General features: G+C 44.8%; 1 protein-coding gene across 1 annotated transcript; it reads right to left on the bottom strand.

Annotated features, from left to right (window-relative positions):
- Positions 1-1,838: 1,838 nt before the first annotated feature.
- Positions 1,839-10,657, bottom strand: LOC144172748 (toll-like receptor 2 type-2). Its single transcript, XM_077701358.1, has 2 exons — positions 10,548-10,657; positions 1,839-4,271 (listed from the first exon to the last, which is right to left on the bottom strand). Exons 1-2 carry the CDS (start codon positions 10,586-10,588, stop codon positions 1,931-1,933), a joined length of 2,382 nt encoding a protein of 793 aa, XP_077557484.1. The 5' UTR covers positions 10,589-10,657; the 3' UTR covers positions 1,839-1,930.
- Between the last annotated feature and the right edge of the window lie 6,945 nt (positions 10,658-17,602).

Genomic DNA, 17,602 nt, shown 5'->3' with positions numbered 1-17,602 from the left:
GTCATAGAAAAGTTGCGGGAAATTGGATAGGGGGTCGCGACTGCTTCACACGTTTTCTTTAATATCTCCGTTATTTGTTCGAAGATTGCGATGATATTGGTACCATTGTTATCGGGACTAAGCAGTCTTTCTAATAAATCCAACTTGTGTTTTCTCTTCATGGCTCCTTTAAACCCTCATTCCTTCGCAATACAATTTAGGACTGCAACAATTTGCGGCCAGTAATTACTAAATCAGATACTTTATGACACTTTGAAAAATCCTTGTTAAACTGCACAGAAGCCGATAGTGCTACCTCTTCTTGAATATTTAACCCTATAGTCCTGTCCGCGCCTACACCGAAGCTATGTGCCATAACCAGTTTGGCTGAATTGCGCTTGTGAAATAGTTGCTTATTGTTTTTGAACCCTCGCCCTTTGTACCCTTAATGCATTTTGTACCTGTGCACAATATGGTCGCATACTATACCTGTGCATACTGCACCGCATACGTCCTGCGTGGCTCTCCGTGCCGGAGACGGCAGTTACTGCCTACATTGCCTATGTTGTTCCACCTTGTACCGGCCTCTGGGCTAACAGTACGAATAAACAAATAAATAAATTTACTTTCCTCCGAAGCACTGTTTCGATAGCACGTCTGTGCCACGTTGCGTGCTATCACTGCGGGCTTCGTGAACAGGGCATAGTTATCCTCCTTCAGCACCAATAAAAATGACTGGTATCGTAGTGATGATTTCAGCTAAAGCAGCAAAACATTTTCGCACACAAAATGGTCACGTACCTGTCCCTTTTGTTGTAAATGTCGACAAAAGACGATAGTATTTTGTCGACATTTGCCAAGTAAATGCCTCCCTTTGCTTTTCCGCTCACCTCCCAAGGTAAACACGCTAGAAGTGTGCCCAAGTCAATTTGAAGTTACCGCATTCCACTGCACCAGGCCGGGTGCCTCGATGCCAGCCCTGTATACGGTGGGGACGCGCGTGAATCCAAGCGCCCTACTTCAACGTTTGTAGAACCACGCTTCTTTTCTCCCTCGTCCGTTTGAAGCGGATCGTGGAACCTATCTGGTGGAACCTCTCGTAGCTGGTGCCTATTGATTTATTAAAATGCGGCCAGAAGCTATAGTTGCGCGAGCGACAGTAGGCAACAGAGTGCTTTTTTTCTTGCAGTGAATGTAGAGTTTGCCATCGTAAAAATCTACATCCATGAATGTTTCTCAAATGAGCACTGCAGATATCACGTATGTATTAATATGTTGCTCGCATTTGCATAATATATTGTTATTGCTCAAAAATTTCGACAAGTATGAACATTGCCACTGGACTTAGACGTTTAGATTTGGCTGTGGGTATACAAACCTATTGTGGAGCCGCTAATTCTCTTTGGCCGGGTGGATGAATCGAGGGACGGACGGACAGACAGACCGACAGCCAAACCAAAATTTCTGCGTTTAAGTAGCCCAATAAAGACTATCATCTTTAGAAGTTGCTTTGGTGGCATGTATTTTAGTTACAAGGCGTATTACCACACACCAGTCACCCATTAATGCGGCTATACTCGCGCGAGTCTTTCGCACGCTACACAATCGCGCCTTGAGCAAGATGCAGCTCTACATACCGTGGTTCATAATTAATATTAGAACAAGCGAAAGATTTCTTAATTAGGCTCCGCCAACCTAGACGAGTCACTGTATTTCGGTAGGCGTAAAGGCTGTTTAAATAGCGATGAAAAGTAAAAATTCCACAACTTTATGAATGTACTGCACATTGCTTTATTGTTTCGTGCTGCTGTCCATTGTATTGCTCAAAAAATTATACAAGCAAATTACCGGTGTTTTGAAAAAAATATTGACTGTACACCAGATCCATCAGTAATAAACTCTAGAAGCTCATGAAATGTTACGAAAACCACTTCTACAACGATGCTAACGATTATTTCTGTAGGGCGGCTTGCAGCTTTAGCCAGAATAAATCCTGCTGCTTTGCACAACCACCTACATAAGAGGCGTCAATATAGGTTCGCGATTTTGTCAGAAACGACAATACCGGGCTCATTTCGGATTCTCCAACAAGGTTTCTTTTGATGAAAACCAGGTGATCCTCTCGTTCACACTCAAAAAGACGATGCTGCGCCAAAGTTACTTCGAACATACACCAGCGGCTTTGACAGAACTTTTGGCTAATAATAAAGAGCGATGTGCGACTCTCCGATATGCAATGGCAAATGTTTTCAGCTATAGGGATTCCGGGAATGAAGTCACGTTCGGCAACGCAGATCCGGAATCCCATTTCCGGGGATTCAAGTCTCGATAAAAGAACGTCCTTTGCCCAATTTGCATCGTCATCATGATATGACAAAAACGCGTCCCACAAAAAAATGGTAGTTTGGGATTGCCTTTTGAAGTTTCTGATTTTCACACGCAAATACAGCAGCAGGTACCGAATATACCAGCGTCCCGCATACAAGCTGTAACTTGTTACCGTGCTAACTAGAACTGCGAAGATGGTAGGAATGCCTGTAGTCACGTAGTAGTCATAGAAGTGAGGAGCGCAGATATTCCTGTTCCATTTAATGTCTTGTGCCCTTATTCCAACCAAACTCTGTGGTTCTTTGCATTGAGCACAGACACTACTGCCTACTGCGCTTTGGTTTAACAATGCATGTAGATAATTTAATGAGCAGCTTGCGCAGTCCCATGGATTGCTACAGATATCTAAAGCATTTACGTGTGTTACGTCTGCATACATTTTACTTTTAATTTCGTACAACTGGTTTCCTGTAATATTCAGGTGAGCCAAGACTGGCATCAGTGAGAACAACGGTGGTGTCCAGTTATATAAAGAATTCCCAGACAAGTCTAAATTTTTTAGAGATAGTCGCTCAATTCCATGGAGTTCTATGCCAGTAATGTCGTTCGACGACATGAGCAGTGAAACAAGTGATGGAAGGCTGTTGAAAAACGCGGCGCCTGGAAAACATGTGAGTTTATTGCGTTGGATCTTGAGTATTTCTAGGCTGTTGAGACCTTCGAATCCACTCGGGTTAATTGAAATAATTTGATTTTTCGCCATGTTTAGCTCTCGAAGGTCTGTGAGACAAATGAATGGTGAGGCTGTAATGTCTTCGATTGAGCACTCACTAATATCAAGACGTTTTAGCGAAGGAAATCTACAAAAACTGCGATCTTTCAGGCGACGCAGTGGCGTCCCTGCTAAAATAAGAGATGTAGCAGAGCTAGAGTTATTAGACTTATTAGAGTTGTTAGAGTTATTTTTGCACGTAGAGTTTGTGTTCAAATGAAAACTAGAATTCTCCTCAACCATCGTACGTGACATATCGAGGGAACGTAGGCGCTGTAATGAGAACAAGGCCTCGGGAATAGCTGGAAGCTTTGACCCAATGAAAGAAACGTTTCTTATGTCAGGTATCATGTCGAAAGCGTTACAGTGCACTGATTCAAGTGGAACATTATTGAAATCTATTCCTACTAAATAACGCATAGGCGGTATGTCGCTTGCTTGAATTTGCTTAAAATTACACGCATACAAAACAATACGCCAAATTCGCATTGGCGCCAAAAGGTACAAAATATTTGCCGGTATACTTTTTACTGCCTCCGCGAATGTGAAATTAGCAGTGTGTATGACTGAAGAGTAAAGATTCCAGAGACTGTTTACTTTGAAAGGGAGCAAAAATGGTTGCAACCGAGAGTCAATAAAGAACTTCTCCATCAACCCAAATACCTTGCACTGTAACCTTCCAAACGACAGCATTTTTGTACACTTCGTCACGGCAATTACTGGGGGCTGGCTAAACTTTACCGTTACCTGCAGCCGCCGAATAAAAACCATTACGTAGTAGAGCGAAAAGCCGCCCACGACCCCTCGTGATGTCAGCGGTATGATGTGGTACTCCGTTTGCAAGCGTTCCGGAAAGTCGTCCCACTTTGTGATGTTAGCTGACTTCAGTGACAGGAACACTGGATGCCCACTGAGAAGTGTCTCTTCGTTCACCGGCCCACTCGTCACCAGGTTCTCTTCGAGCGTCATGACTTCTGGGTCCGAGGGCACAAACCACTGTTCCGGTAGAGCCTGGATAAGCACTTTGCAATTGGCCGTGACATGCCCGTTGTTCTGCAAAGTAACGTTGCACTGTGGAAGCGGCAAGAGACCGGCTCTGCTCCACTGCTCTCTGTTGCCGCCAAGACTGAACTGTTTTGCCTTCGAGCTCCCGATGAGGATCGCAACGAGGGTTCCCAAAGAGGCAATCATTCTGCATGAAGAACAACATTTTTGTCAGTTGACTACCTAAGGAAAGGAAAGCTCAAACACCAGTGCCCTACGGCGGTCATTTACTATGAAAATAAGAGTTTTTTTTTTTGTAGCTACTAAAGGACAAATGAAACTAAAATGCTGTCGACACAACCTTTCTTCACAAAAAATTGCGATGTGCATCTTGTTTCCGGGCAGGCAGCCAAAGATGTCCAACTTTTTTTTGCCATCTATTCGCAACTCTGAAAACATATTTCATGAAGTTTCTCACAGGACTAAGATTTATTATAAAACAGGAGGATTGACGCCGTCATCTTTGGCATAAAAACGAAAAAACACCAGTGCTCGCAAAATTCAAGGACTTCAACATATTGTATATTACATCATCCTTCGTTTCGGAGCGTTTAGTGTAGAAACACTAGTAGTAGTAGTAATAATAAACATTTATTGACGTGAAGTGCAGTTCAGGGAGGTGAGTTCAGCCTCCCCTGTACAGGAAGCCGTGATCCCCCGCGGCTTCCAAGGCTCTCAACACGACTTCTTGCTGTTCCTCCGGCGATGTTTTGGTCAATGTGGTCTCCCAATGAAACACTGGGTTTTTTGTTATTCCTTTGATTACATAACAAAAAGCACGAAGTATGTGGACAAAGCAGTTTTTATTGGGGCAATTTCGCATGTAACAAATCCGGGAGAATGCACGATTCATAAAAGCGAAACCTATCTTGCGTGTTCAAAACAGTACATGTTCCAAGAGAATATTTTCCGCAGTAAATTATTAAAATGCGTGTAGTCTCCTATTCCAAATTCATCCCAGCGACCACAGTCGCTACTGAATAAGTAAAACCAAAGTGCCTTCTGGACTTGTTAACCAAATAAACATGTTTTCCCAAAAGACACAGTGTATGCCTTAAAGGAAAATTATTCACTGAAACAAAGGCTTCCGACGCTTTTACGACCAAAGAAAATGTCACGCACTTGAAGAAACTCGCAAGGTGGGGGAGAAGCAGAGAGCTTTGTCTGAACAACTCTCCACAGTTAACACAGGGATTGAATATCCAAAAGTAGGGATAAACATAATGACAAGGTCCAGCCAATTATGACGGTTGTACAAAATTAAGCTGTGGAGAATATAACACTACAGTTCAAGGTGAAGGCGACGTGACATTAAGGACTTATTTGCAAGTAGATGCCGCCGGTCTCATTCGCGAGTCTACTGAGCTGAATTTGGGCTCACACTTATACACGAGTTCGAGTTTGAGATAGCGTGAGACTACTTTAGCATCATGATTTTGAGCCTGTGTGAGGTTGAGTACGTGTGATCTAAAGTGGGCCTCAGCGCGAGTGATCCAGAGTGAGTTTGAGCGCGAGTTTGGTTACGTGTGATCCCAAGTGAGTTTGAATCAGAGTGATTCCGCTGAGTTTGAGCCTGGGTGAGTTTGAATGTGCCCAAGGCCGTGTGAGTTGAGCCCAAGTGATCCTGAGAGATCCCGAGTAAGTTGGAGCTCGAGTGAGTTTGGGCCCGCGTGAGTCTGAGTGTAAGGAGAGTACATCAGACCACTCTAGACTGCGTTACGCCAAGTCCGTGTCAGACTGCGGAGCTGAAGCGGAATTCATATAGTAATGAGCCGCAGTGAATTCACTCCCACGTAAATCTAGCCCAAAGTTGTGGACATACTGTTTCATATTAAAGCCACAGTATCCACCAGTTTAAACGAGACAATCAGAATGTGCGTAGCCGATGGATAGCTCCTTATCTTGTCAATTCAAAGTGAATGAGTCCACTATTCCACACAAACGATTTTGTTACCCGTTATGCTGTTGTGACTGCCAGCAAAGGCAAGCCTTCCTCTACACCATGTAAAGCCTGAGTACATCTGAGCCTGAGTACCTTCTTAGTAAATTTTGAGTCTTGAGGCTGATAGATTGACGACTCCATTTGAGTTTTTCTTATTGTGGCATTTTGCCACAGGGCGTAAGTAACAAGGGAACAATGGACAAAACAGGACAGCAGTACGACGCAGACGGAAAGAAGAAGTGCCCCGCACTCCATTTGAGTTCTGGGCTTGAGTGACTCAAGACTCCACTTTGAGTTCGTAGGCCGAATAAGTTCTGAGCCTTATTGAGTTCTGAGCTACAGTGAGCTCTGAGCCTGAGTATGTTCCGCGTTTTGCACTCATTGTGAATTTGAGTGAGCATAGATGTGTTACTCAGCCAGTACTTTGTTTGGGCGAGAGGTGACTTCAAAATAACATGAAGGAAGCTCACGCTAACGTGTAACATATGAAGGTAGCGAAGCTGTACGCAGCCTTCTCGACCAACACGACGGTTTAGGTCGACGATTGCAGCATATTTGCTTCTTCTTCACTGCCGCAACGACCTTTACTTTATCATTGCTGCTGTTAAGTGTGAGTTTGTTTTACTTTTTTAGAAGTGATTATCATTGGACATAACCATGGAGGGGCGTACGTCATGACGTTTCTTTCTTGTTTCAAGGAAGTGTTACCATGACTACGGCGTACGTTGGAGTCTTTCTCGTACCGAGCAGGAGTTGCCCCGATTTCGGAGAACGCTATTGTTTTTTCATTTAATCCAATTTTTTATTTAATCCAATCCACTGCAATGCTCCTCGCGCTTGCGCAGCACTATAGTGAACTAGAATACCAAGTATTCTAGCTCACTATAGCAGCACAGCGCTTCAAGGTCCACGCGAAACCGCTCTACCTCGGCCAGTGTAGCTTACGCTATAAAAGGAAACAGCAGAAGAAAGTGTGGTGAAAGTGCGAGGGGAAGGGTGGTGTGGCCGAGCAGATGCGCAGCGCCCACTCCGTCGTCCTCCTTGCTGTGTGGCTCATCCCAACCGCGTGACATTTGCGCGGGAGGTTCAAACACGATTTACACACAACATGCTCGGTGGTGGGAACGCGCTGAGAGATAACGGCAGAGTAGCGCACTGTTGTGCGTTCGCTGATCAAGCCATCGCTTACTGAGACGCAGCAGATATGCGCCGTGACCGAGAAGACGGCAGTTCACGCTGCGCACAAATTTCGCATGAGGGAGTATTGTAATCGTCAGTAATTTGTAACATCTTTACTGGATCGTGATGAATGTGTCGATAATATATCTACAACTGACTGGTCAACTGATAATCTTGACTTCGACCCATAAGGTTGGCTGCAAAACTTTGCGCATTATTTTTAAAGGCTGCAACATCTAGTACTAACACTGTTAAATTTAATGAACAGCAGATATTTCCCCATAACCCGTGGATGACAAATGGTTATTCCAAAAGTTCGTAAAAAGGATAACCTTTACAAAAAAAAATGACAGCCTTTCAACACTTTGCTTGCAAGCCGATACAAAAACACTGCAAAACAGTTCGAACGTTTAAGTCCGAAAAGCAAAAAAAGTCTATCACGAAAAATAATTTACTAAACATCAAGGAAATCCGAAAAAATATATTGGAGCCATTTGAGCAGCTTTTTAAACGAACAGCTTTTGAGCAGCTTTTCAGTTTTTTTTTATCCGATCTCCCTACGCACCTTTGTTGCCGTTATTCAAGTTTGTGTCATGCACTACCCCTACTTGGCTGCGTGCCAATATAGCTGATGCCTTCCCTGTGCTCGACAACGCTAGGAGTGCTGAAACTTAAGTACACCATGGGTCGTGGCATCGCTCGCCCTCCTAGACGGCAAAGCTCCGATGCCACTTGGTTTAAAGTATGAACAGCAATGTGGGAAAACAGAAGCCGCTGCGGCAGCAAGCTGTCAGCAGATAGAACCAGCGTGCAGAATAACAGTCAGTGTCTCCTCACTGGGCACGGTACGGTTTGAGCATTGCCACATTGACAGTGCGGCGAGGAGACGGACACGTTTCTTTCTGATACCACGATGAAGCTAACATCGTACAGACGGGGGAGAAACTTGTAGTGACCTTGAAAGCAACTTACCAGCGTCCTTTAATGTTCCTTTAAGTGCTGCGCAGTAAAAACGCTCCTCTTTCTCTTTTTCATGCCCGCACTGTTCAGCCCCTGCAACCACTGCCCAACTCGTCTCGTCTTCCAGAAATTTCCGGTATTCTCCCTTGCCCCACACCCGAGCAGTGGAAATGCGCGTTGGTAAATTCAGACCTGCAGGAGCAGCGCAGCAGAACAGCGGCGGCGCGCGCCTATGTGCACTGACGAGGCCGCTCACTGTTTATTTTTTTCATTTCGGCTCAATGAACGTTTCGCCTACCTGCCGACGTACATCAAGAAAGGCTATCGTCGATAATAAACCGTAGAGGAACATGTTTTTTTCAATTGGAGTCACGAAAGAGCTAAAACAAATATTGCTGCCTGCTCCCAAGGGCATCACCAACAAGAGGCTTTGATTCCCCTGTATAACGCAGAAAACGTGAATTCCTACATTTTAATCGCGGGCGTTGTGAGGAAGAAAAAATATGTAGACCAAAAAACTGGACTTGCGCGTGGCAGAGAGCGTGAGCATGAGGTCGCATGCCACGAAAGAGAAACGCCAGTGCAGGAGGATGGTCGAAGGAGTTGGCCCTAAAAATGTCGACGCAGCGCGCGCAGGTGAAACGAAGCAGGCGCGCCAAAGGAGGGTAGACCACTGCCGCGCGTGCGGCATAACCAGCCATCTTGAGAAGTGAAGGTACCAACAGGCGTACACAGCATGCTCCTGGTGATGGCTTGCTCGGAACGAGCTTCCGGTGGTGCTGTCCAGGGGTCGATCTGGTCAAGCGAGGACGGGCGTGGCCGCAAAGTTGAACGGAAATTTCATCAGCAGATCGAAAGAATGTGCAAGTAGCCTTTCGCCTTCACACTTTATGAAGTTTTAAGCATCCCCAGATTTTTTCTGTTTGCCTCAACGCAAATATTGTGTCAAATATCTAGAAACTTGCGGAACTTCTTTTGAAGTGGTCCTCGTTGTATAAACATTTTGTAAGATCGGGACGCACACTGTTATCTGCCTCGATTGACCAGGTTTACTGCTGCTGGGCACGTAATAATTCCTACCGTTTTGGGGAGGTAATGTGATTGGTTGTTTTGCGAAAGGCACTATCGCGCACATCATAGGGGAGTGCACAAAACTCCAGTTGCATACTCCCGAAGCTTTTTGTTTAAGCTGGGCTGAATAGAGTCGCAAATGTGTACAGTGTGCTCTACTACCGACACCATCAGGCACATTTTAAGCCACTGCCCGCGATATGCTAGTCAGCGGGCAACAGCGTCGAAGGCACTTGTGCGACTGCGACACGGAGGTCCTCTAGAACTTTCACACTTCCTTGCACCTTGCGATATCGTGATAAGGCAGTGCTCGGAACAAAAACTCTGCTTACTTTTCTTGCGGAAACAGGGCCAGAAGAGGTTCTGGGAACCCTCTGAACATATACATCTTATATATGTGTGCATCTCCCCTCACCCTCCACTGTCTTTTTTTCTTTTTCTTTTTCTCTCTCTATTTTCCCGTGTCATCACACTGTGTTCACCCCATCTGGAGTAGCAAGCCCTACCATTAGTAAGGCTGACTTCTACAGCTTTCATTAAAGGTTCTCTCTCTCCCTCTCTCTCTCTCAAGACCCCCCTTGCCTTCCCCCCACCCCATCCCCAACCACCTCGAGCGATGGCAGACCTTGCTGTCCAGGCCCGACCTCGCCACTCAGTACGGACTGCTTGGTGGCCAGGGGCCAGGAGCTCCTGGACACATCAGGGTCCTGTGGCTTGGGAACCACCCCATCTGGTGTCTGCGCGCACACACCTTCTTTAAGGGCTCAGTAAAAGTTGATTCTCTCTCTCCATCGGATAACATCGAAAAGGTGACAGAGGTATACAGGTTGGTACTTCCAGTTGGATACCAATTTTCCTAATTCCTAAGCGCGACAACTAAATTATCGAAGTATCCTAGTATGCAATTAATTTGCATTTCTAAAAACTTTTTTTCGAGAATGCGTACCAGCCCACTTTTTGAGCCTTGAAATATGTTTACACACACGATAAGGACAAGAATTGCAGAGTGAAAACACTCGGCTGCCATGATTCGCCAAAGCAATCGACATAATTCGACACTAACGACAAAAAAAAACCATAAATGAAAATACCGTCCGCAAATAAAGTTTGCTGGAATTACAAGCAACCGGGCAAGAACTTGATGCAGCTTGAGCCCGAGTCGACAATTTAAAACTGACGCGAAGTACGGGAGAATTTCGCGACATGCATCACAAGGTGCTCCTCTCGGAAAAGTACTGCCACCCAACACAAGAAGTAAGGAAAAGCACTTACGTGACCCTATTTGCAAAACCATGGCTCTCAACCCGAACCATGGCTCTCAACTCCAAAGAAGTGTGCGCCGCACTTTGCTTGCGCCGATAATGTCCGCCGAACGGGGTCTGGCGTACGTCCGCCGGAAGAGAGCGAAGACAATGAAATGAATGTCTTCTGACCCCGCCACATTTCCGCTATTCTGCTTTTAGATATTGCCTAACCGTTCGGCCGCGGTTGTTTTTCGCGCCCCGAACGCCACTTTCATCAGAGCCGGCTACTGGACACACGCATGTCTTTCTGTCGAAGCCACACAACATGCGTACTAACGGGGTAAAAATATTTTCTTTTTTTTAGAACTACGCATTATGGAATAAACCTTAGGCTGTTACTGCAGTTTCGCAGCTATCCTTGGATTATTATAGGCGATGGTCTTTCAAGATTTACATAAACATGAGAATTTTGGACTGTCTACCTTGCTGTCTTTCGATTTAGCTATCAGACCTAAAGCGGAGCATTAGAACTATAAAACTTTTCCAAGCCACTCAATCTAGAAACACAGTTAACAATTGTCAACATTTTTAGGTGAAATGAAAACATTAAGCAGAATTTAGGTAAATGTATAATACACAACAGAAACTCGCAGTGTTCTTTGAATTGAAAATAAATGTTTCCTTGATATTTATGACTTAAAATAACACATACACGTTAAAAACAATACTTTGATGCAAAAATGGCAGCATCTCCACTGCGTGGGTGATGGCGAGAGTGCGGAGTACGGGGACACGAAATGACATCTGATTTGCGCCTCAACCGTCATTCGATTTGAGCCGTGAGTTGCACCTTGACTATTCCCTAAATGAAACTGCAACTCACGGCTCAAATCTAATTTCGCTTGATATTCGCTTGATGGTGATGTGCGCACGGAAGCACGCGGATGGACATTGGAAGGTCCTAAGGTACTCCGCACCGTTAGAGGCGAGGGAGTAAGACGTTTGACTCTCGGGTACTAACTCACGGTCGTAGGCCAATGGGTAAGACGACTGACACTAACTCTGTCTGGTCTACCATGCACAGGCTCGTATCCTACCGGTGCCTGTGTGATTTTTCGCTATTGTAAATGCTATGCGCATGAACGCGGACGGACATTGTGCGGTCCTAAGGTACTCCGCACCTAAAATACAGATGCCACGAGACTTGCGGCAGCGTTCGAACTTCAAAACTAACAAATGTTCCAGTAGCTAGCGGGTGAGCAGTGAAACGCGCGTATGTTAATTAAATTAGCGTGAGCGAATCCCGTGCGTGCCTTTTGTGGGCGGAAAGAAACTGGAGGGTAAGTGCGGGACAGGGGGCGTGGGAAAGAAGAGAGGCATGTTCGTGCAGAGCAGACAGAAGACTTCGGTGATATTTGCAGTGAAGGGAGCAGATACGTGGCCATCTTTTCTGGTCAAACAGTATTCGACTGTCTTATAGGAATTCTTAAATCGGAGATATTCCGCGAAACCGAAGGATTTTAAATACCAATGGTACCCCTGCAGTATATTACATTATAGTCTTCTGTCGCCCCTGCCACGTAAATGCCTTTGTTATATTCGGAATGTTTCGTCGCTGCTTCCGCAAGTTATTTAGTTTTTTGCTTTTCGAATTTGGATTGTCATGGATTCGGTCAGCAATAAGGAGATCGGCGAAAGATCTGTCCCCAGATGCCCATGGAAGAGTGAACACAAGAAGAAATGAACGAAATAAAACTGATATATGTGAAACAATCATTTTTTTTATCTCATCTGCCCTGTCTCTACGGAGTGAACCTGGTTTTTGTTTGTTTTACTCCTGTATTTCCCATTTTATTACTTCAGCAAACAACTGCTGCTTACAAGCCCCCCCCCCCGGTGGGTTCGAGCTACGTCAGTAGGGCCAGCCTTGTTGACCAGCCTTGTTGTGAAGCGTTTGTGACCAGCCTTGTGACCAGCCTTGTGAAGCGTTTTAGAAATTCATGGTGCGACAATGAAAAAACTTTGCTTACCTCGGGAGCATCTTCAGACGTGACCAGGAAAACAATCCTGTAGGAGAAATCTATGAGAGCCTCTTATGTTGCCAAGAAGACTCACCTGCTACTAATCTGCACTTATAGAGTTCTTGAAACCTTGTTGCACATCTCTTTTCTGCCAAAACTCCATCGTACCAAATTTAAAAGTCAATTTCAATGATGCTTTCATAACAATGCCACATAAAATTGAGGGTTTCGATTGAACAAGATTTATCATCTCAATATTAATAAAATCATCCACATAATTTTTATATACTCTGGGTTGTAAACATCCCCTAAGTGAAAACGTACAACATATCATATAGTAGATTAAGCAGCGTTGCTTTTATGTCCGGTAACACACATTTCCTTTTTCTCATGTTTTGTTTAGGTGTATTTGAGCCATTTCGAAAAAAAACTCAGTTCCTTCCAGTGTCATCAGGCCCCTAAAAACGGGCACAGAACCCATGTTCATATTTTTCAACGTACTATTTAAATCGCGGAATGGGTGAAAAGATGCACACAAATATTGTATTCTAGTGCATGTTGTCGTGCCGCATGGAGAAAAAGATACACACCAATATTGTACTGTAGTGTGAGTTGTCGTGTGCCCTGGAAAAATAGATACAACCGAAATTTGTACTGTATTATATACAGGGTGTCCCAGCTATCATGCACCAAGATTTTAAAAAAGAGTAATGGTGTAACTCGAAGAAAACCTAGTGCATAATGTTTGCAGTACTGTGGAAAAGGGGCTGCAGTACTGTAGAGAAGCGGGCAGCATTTTATTCGTAATGAGACTTAACTAATTAATTGTAATTATTTGTCTAACTTGAGAAGCACTGTCCTAATCACTAAGGTGTGAATGATGCACTTGTACGTACCCATGAGGGGCATCTAACTGCGGCATTTTCTGCGACGAACTAATCGCGTACTCATTTATTCTGACTGATAAAGAAAACCCGCGAAATATGAAAAATACCACGTGACGGCGCCTCCGCGCGCATAAGCGTGCACTGTACAGCAATGCCCTCAAACAGGCTGCCTCTGAGTTAGCCAGAACGAAATAAGCAAAAGAAAGAAAGAATAAATCGCTACCGAGTTTGTGCCTTATCTGCACACGCACCCCGTGAATCTTGCTGCTGTTGCTCCTTGCATGCATGTCATTATCAAGGTGATGCGCTGTCTCTTCAGGCGGGTGACAGGCGAAGCAGTTGCTTTCAATCAGCTTATTTGGGAACGCTATTTCACAATGCGCGCGGAAGCGCCGTCACGTGGTATTTTTCATATTTCGCGGGTTTTCTTTATCAATCAGAATAAACAAGTACGCAATTAGTTCGTCGCGGAAAATACCGCAGTTAGATGCCCCTCGTGGGTACCTACAAGTGCCTCATTGACACTTCAGTGATTAGGACAGTACTTCTCAAGTTAGATAATTAATTATATTTAATTAGTTAAGTATCATTAACGAAAAAACTGCTATCCGCTTCTCCACAGTACTGCAAACATTACGCACTAGGTTTTCTTCGCGTAACGCTATTGCTCTTTTTTTAAATCTTGGTGCATAATAGCTGGGACACCCTGTATGTCGTGGAGCATGGCGACAGAGACACACGCCAATTTAGTACTCTAGTGGATGGTGTCGTGTGGCAAAAAGAAAGGGAGACACACCAATATTATACTGTTGTGTATGTAATCGTGTGGCTTGGAGAAAGTGATACACATTAATAGTTTACTCAGTATATGTTGTTGTGCCGCATGGAGAAAGATACGGATTTTTACTGTAGTGTATGTTGTTTCCCTGCAAAGATGAGATACACACCAATATTGTACTTCAGGGTATGTCGTCATGTGGCATAAAAAATATACACACCAATATTGTACCGTGATTTTTATTGTCGTGCGGCATGGAGAAAGAGACACACACCAATGTTGTACTGTAGAGTATGTTGCTGTATGGCGTGGAGAATGAGATACAGACTAATATTGTACTGCAGTGTTGTGTCGTGGGTCGGGCATTAAGTAAAAGAATCACACCAAAATTCTACTGTAAGGTAGTCGTGAGACATGGAAAAACAAATACCCACCAATTTTGTACTGCAGTGAATGTTGTCGCCGGGCATGGAGAAAGAGATGCACAGTAATATTGTACTTCAGTTTATGTTTTGTGCGGCATGAAGAAAGAGATAATATTGTACTGTAGTGAATGCTGTATGGCATGGATAGAGGTATTGACACATATAGAGCTCTGCAGTGCATGTTGTTGTGTAGCATGGAGAAAGACATGCACACCAATATTGTCATGCAGGGTATGTTGTCGTATGGCTTGGAGAAAGGTATACACGCATATACAGCTCTGTTGTGTATGTTGTGTGGCATGCAGCAAGAGATGCATGCCAATAAGGCACTGGAAGTGGTAAGCGAATACATCTACTTAGGCCAAGTTGTGACACCGGATTCCAACCATGACGCAGAAATAATCAGAACGATAAGAATGGGGTGGAGCGCATTCGGCAGGCATTCTCAGATAATGAATAGCAGCCTACCATTGTTCCTGAAGAACAAAGTGTACGACAGCTGCATCTTACCAGTACTCATCTACGGGGCAGAAACTTGGAGGCTCACTAAGAGGGTTCAACTTAAACTGAGGACGATTCAGAGAGCAATGCAACTTAAGATGAAAGGTGCAACATTAAAGGGGCCCTGCAGCTCTTAACATCGACTACTAGGAATGTATTTTGGGGTAAATTCTATTGTCCCAGAAATCTCCTCCCGCAAAAATTAGGATAATCCGTTCACTATCACCGACACAACGCGCGATGAGAAATCGCGCATAATTGTTCCCTCTCCACACGACCGCGTACAACGCGACGAACGCTGCGCTCTCTCTCCCGGAGAGGGGGGCAGCTCGCGGCGTTCTTTTCCGCGGCCTTCGATATATCACAGGCGGGGGAGTTTTGTCCTTTTTGTCTGTAACGTGGAGGGGTCTATTTCTCGTCTGGTGCCACAAAAAAGCAGGCATAAATGCCTGCGCGCAAGCGCGCGCTCGGGCTAGAAGGGCGTTTTTGAAGCAATAAACGTTTGTTGTCGAGTGGTCTGGTGGAATGGGACGTATTGAGTTCATCACTCAAACTCCGCGCGCACTCAAAACACAAAAGAAACGACAAAACTGTACCTACAGGTTCAGGAATATAAGAGGTTCGTACAAAGCGCCGACGACGGCGGATTGTCACAGGAAATGCGAGAAATTAGCCGCAAAGATGACCAGTGACAGCCGATTGGACAGCCATGGCCTCAATGACGTTGCTTAGGCCATGCCAGGGGTGCATAATAAAGAGAACTTAAAAGAGAGGTTGTTTTTCCGTGTCTTTCACAGCGATTTGCGCGCTCACCACTTAACGTGCACGTGTAATATTTCGCTCAGGTATTTTGGTAGTGTAAGCTAAGCGTCGCGCAGGTTTACTTGCACTGTTCAAAGAGTGTTGCAGGGTCCCTTAAGGGACAAGAAGGGAGCGAAGTGGCTCAGGGAACAAACGCGCGTTCAGGAAATATTAGTAAAAGTTAAGAAGAAGAAATGGACGTTTGCAGGGCATGTAAGACGAAGGCAAGATAACCGTTGCTCATGAAGTGTAACAGAGTGGATCCCTAGAGAAGCCAAGCGGGGCAGGGGGCGGCACAAAGTTAGATGGGCAGATGAGGTCAAGAAGTTTGCAGGAATAATTTGGTCGCACTTAGCACAGGAGCGGGATAATTGGAGATCTATGGGAGAGGCCTTTGCCCTGCAGTTGGCGTGGATGGGCTGATTATTATTATTATTATTATTATTATTATTATTATTATTATTATTATTATTATTATTATTATTATTGTAATGTATGTTGTGAGGTATGAAGATATGCACACCAATATTGTACTGTGATGTATGTTGCCGGCAGTATTGAACAAGAAATACACACCAAATTAGCTCTGTAGTGTATAGTCTCCTGGAATGGAGAAATATATACATACCAATATTGTATTGTAGTCTGTGTTGTGAAGCCTGAACAGATATACCCCAGTTTTCAACTGTACCGTATATTTCGTTGGCATGAAGAGATACACACGAATGTTGTACTGTATTGTCGTGAAGCATTGAAACAGAAATACACACCAATATTGTACGATGGTGTATGTTGTGCGGCATGGAGAAAGAGATACACACTAATATTGTACTGTAGTGTATGTTGTGGTGCAGCAAGAATATTTGCTCACCAATTTTGTACGGTAGTGTGTGTTGTGTGGCATGGACAGACAGGTACACTAGTATTGCACTGTAGTGTCGTGCGGCATGAAGAGAGACACACATATAGTGTACTGTAGTGTGTGTTCTTCGGCATGAAGATATATGCACCAATATAGCTCTTTAGTGTATGTTATCATGCCGCATGGATAAGGAGACACACCTCAATATTGTACAGCAGTGTAGGTTGTAGTGCGGCATGGAGAGAGACATAGACCAATTTTGTACTGTAGTGTATGTTGTCGAGCGGCATGGAGAAACAGATACACACCGATTTTAACTGTAGTGTATGTTGTTTCCCGGCATGGAGAAAGAGATACACACCACTATTGTTGTTATGAATGGGCCAAGGACCACGCAGGCAGGCAGTAGACGAACACTGTTTAACACGTCGAAGACTATATTTAAGAGGACGGAGGACAAGCACAGGACGTGAGCATAGTAGAACTCGGGATGTAACCGAGAGGATGGGTTTCGGTCACACGTACACACAGTCTACAGTTCAAAGATACACAAAGTAACCTCGGAGTTCACAAGGTCCGAGAGCAATGCCTAATAGGCCAGTCAGCTCACTCAGTCGATCACGACGCGTTTACAGGCGTTCCAACAGCAGGAACGGCAGCGCCCAACAGCCGGAATGGTGCGTCAGCAGTCGGCGCACCAGCACCTCGATGACGGCGCCCAGACGAGGTCTCGAGCCTTGGCGGAGGGTAGTGCAGTCCCGTCTAGAGTGGCCCAGGCGTCTCACGGGGTAGTTCCCACGGACTGCGC

The sequence above is a fragment of the Haemaphysalis longicornis genome, unplaced genomic scaffold (assembly GCF_048455015.1).
Source record: "Haemaphysalis longicornis isolate Haplotype H1 unplaced genomic scaffold, Haemaphysalis longicornis Haplotype H1 scaffold_26, whole genome shotgun sequence".
In the NCBI taxonomy this organism is placed as follows: Eukaryota; Metazoa; Arthropoda; class Arachnida; order Ixodida; family Ixodidae; genus Haemaphysalis; species Haemaphysalis longicornis.
This window is presented reverse-complemented; position numbering and strand designations above follow the sequence as displayed.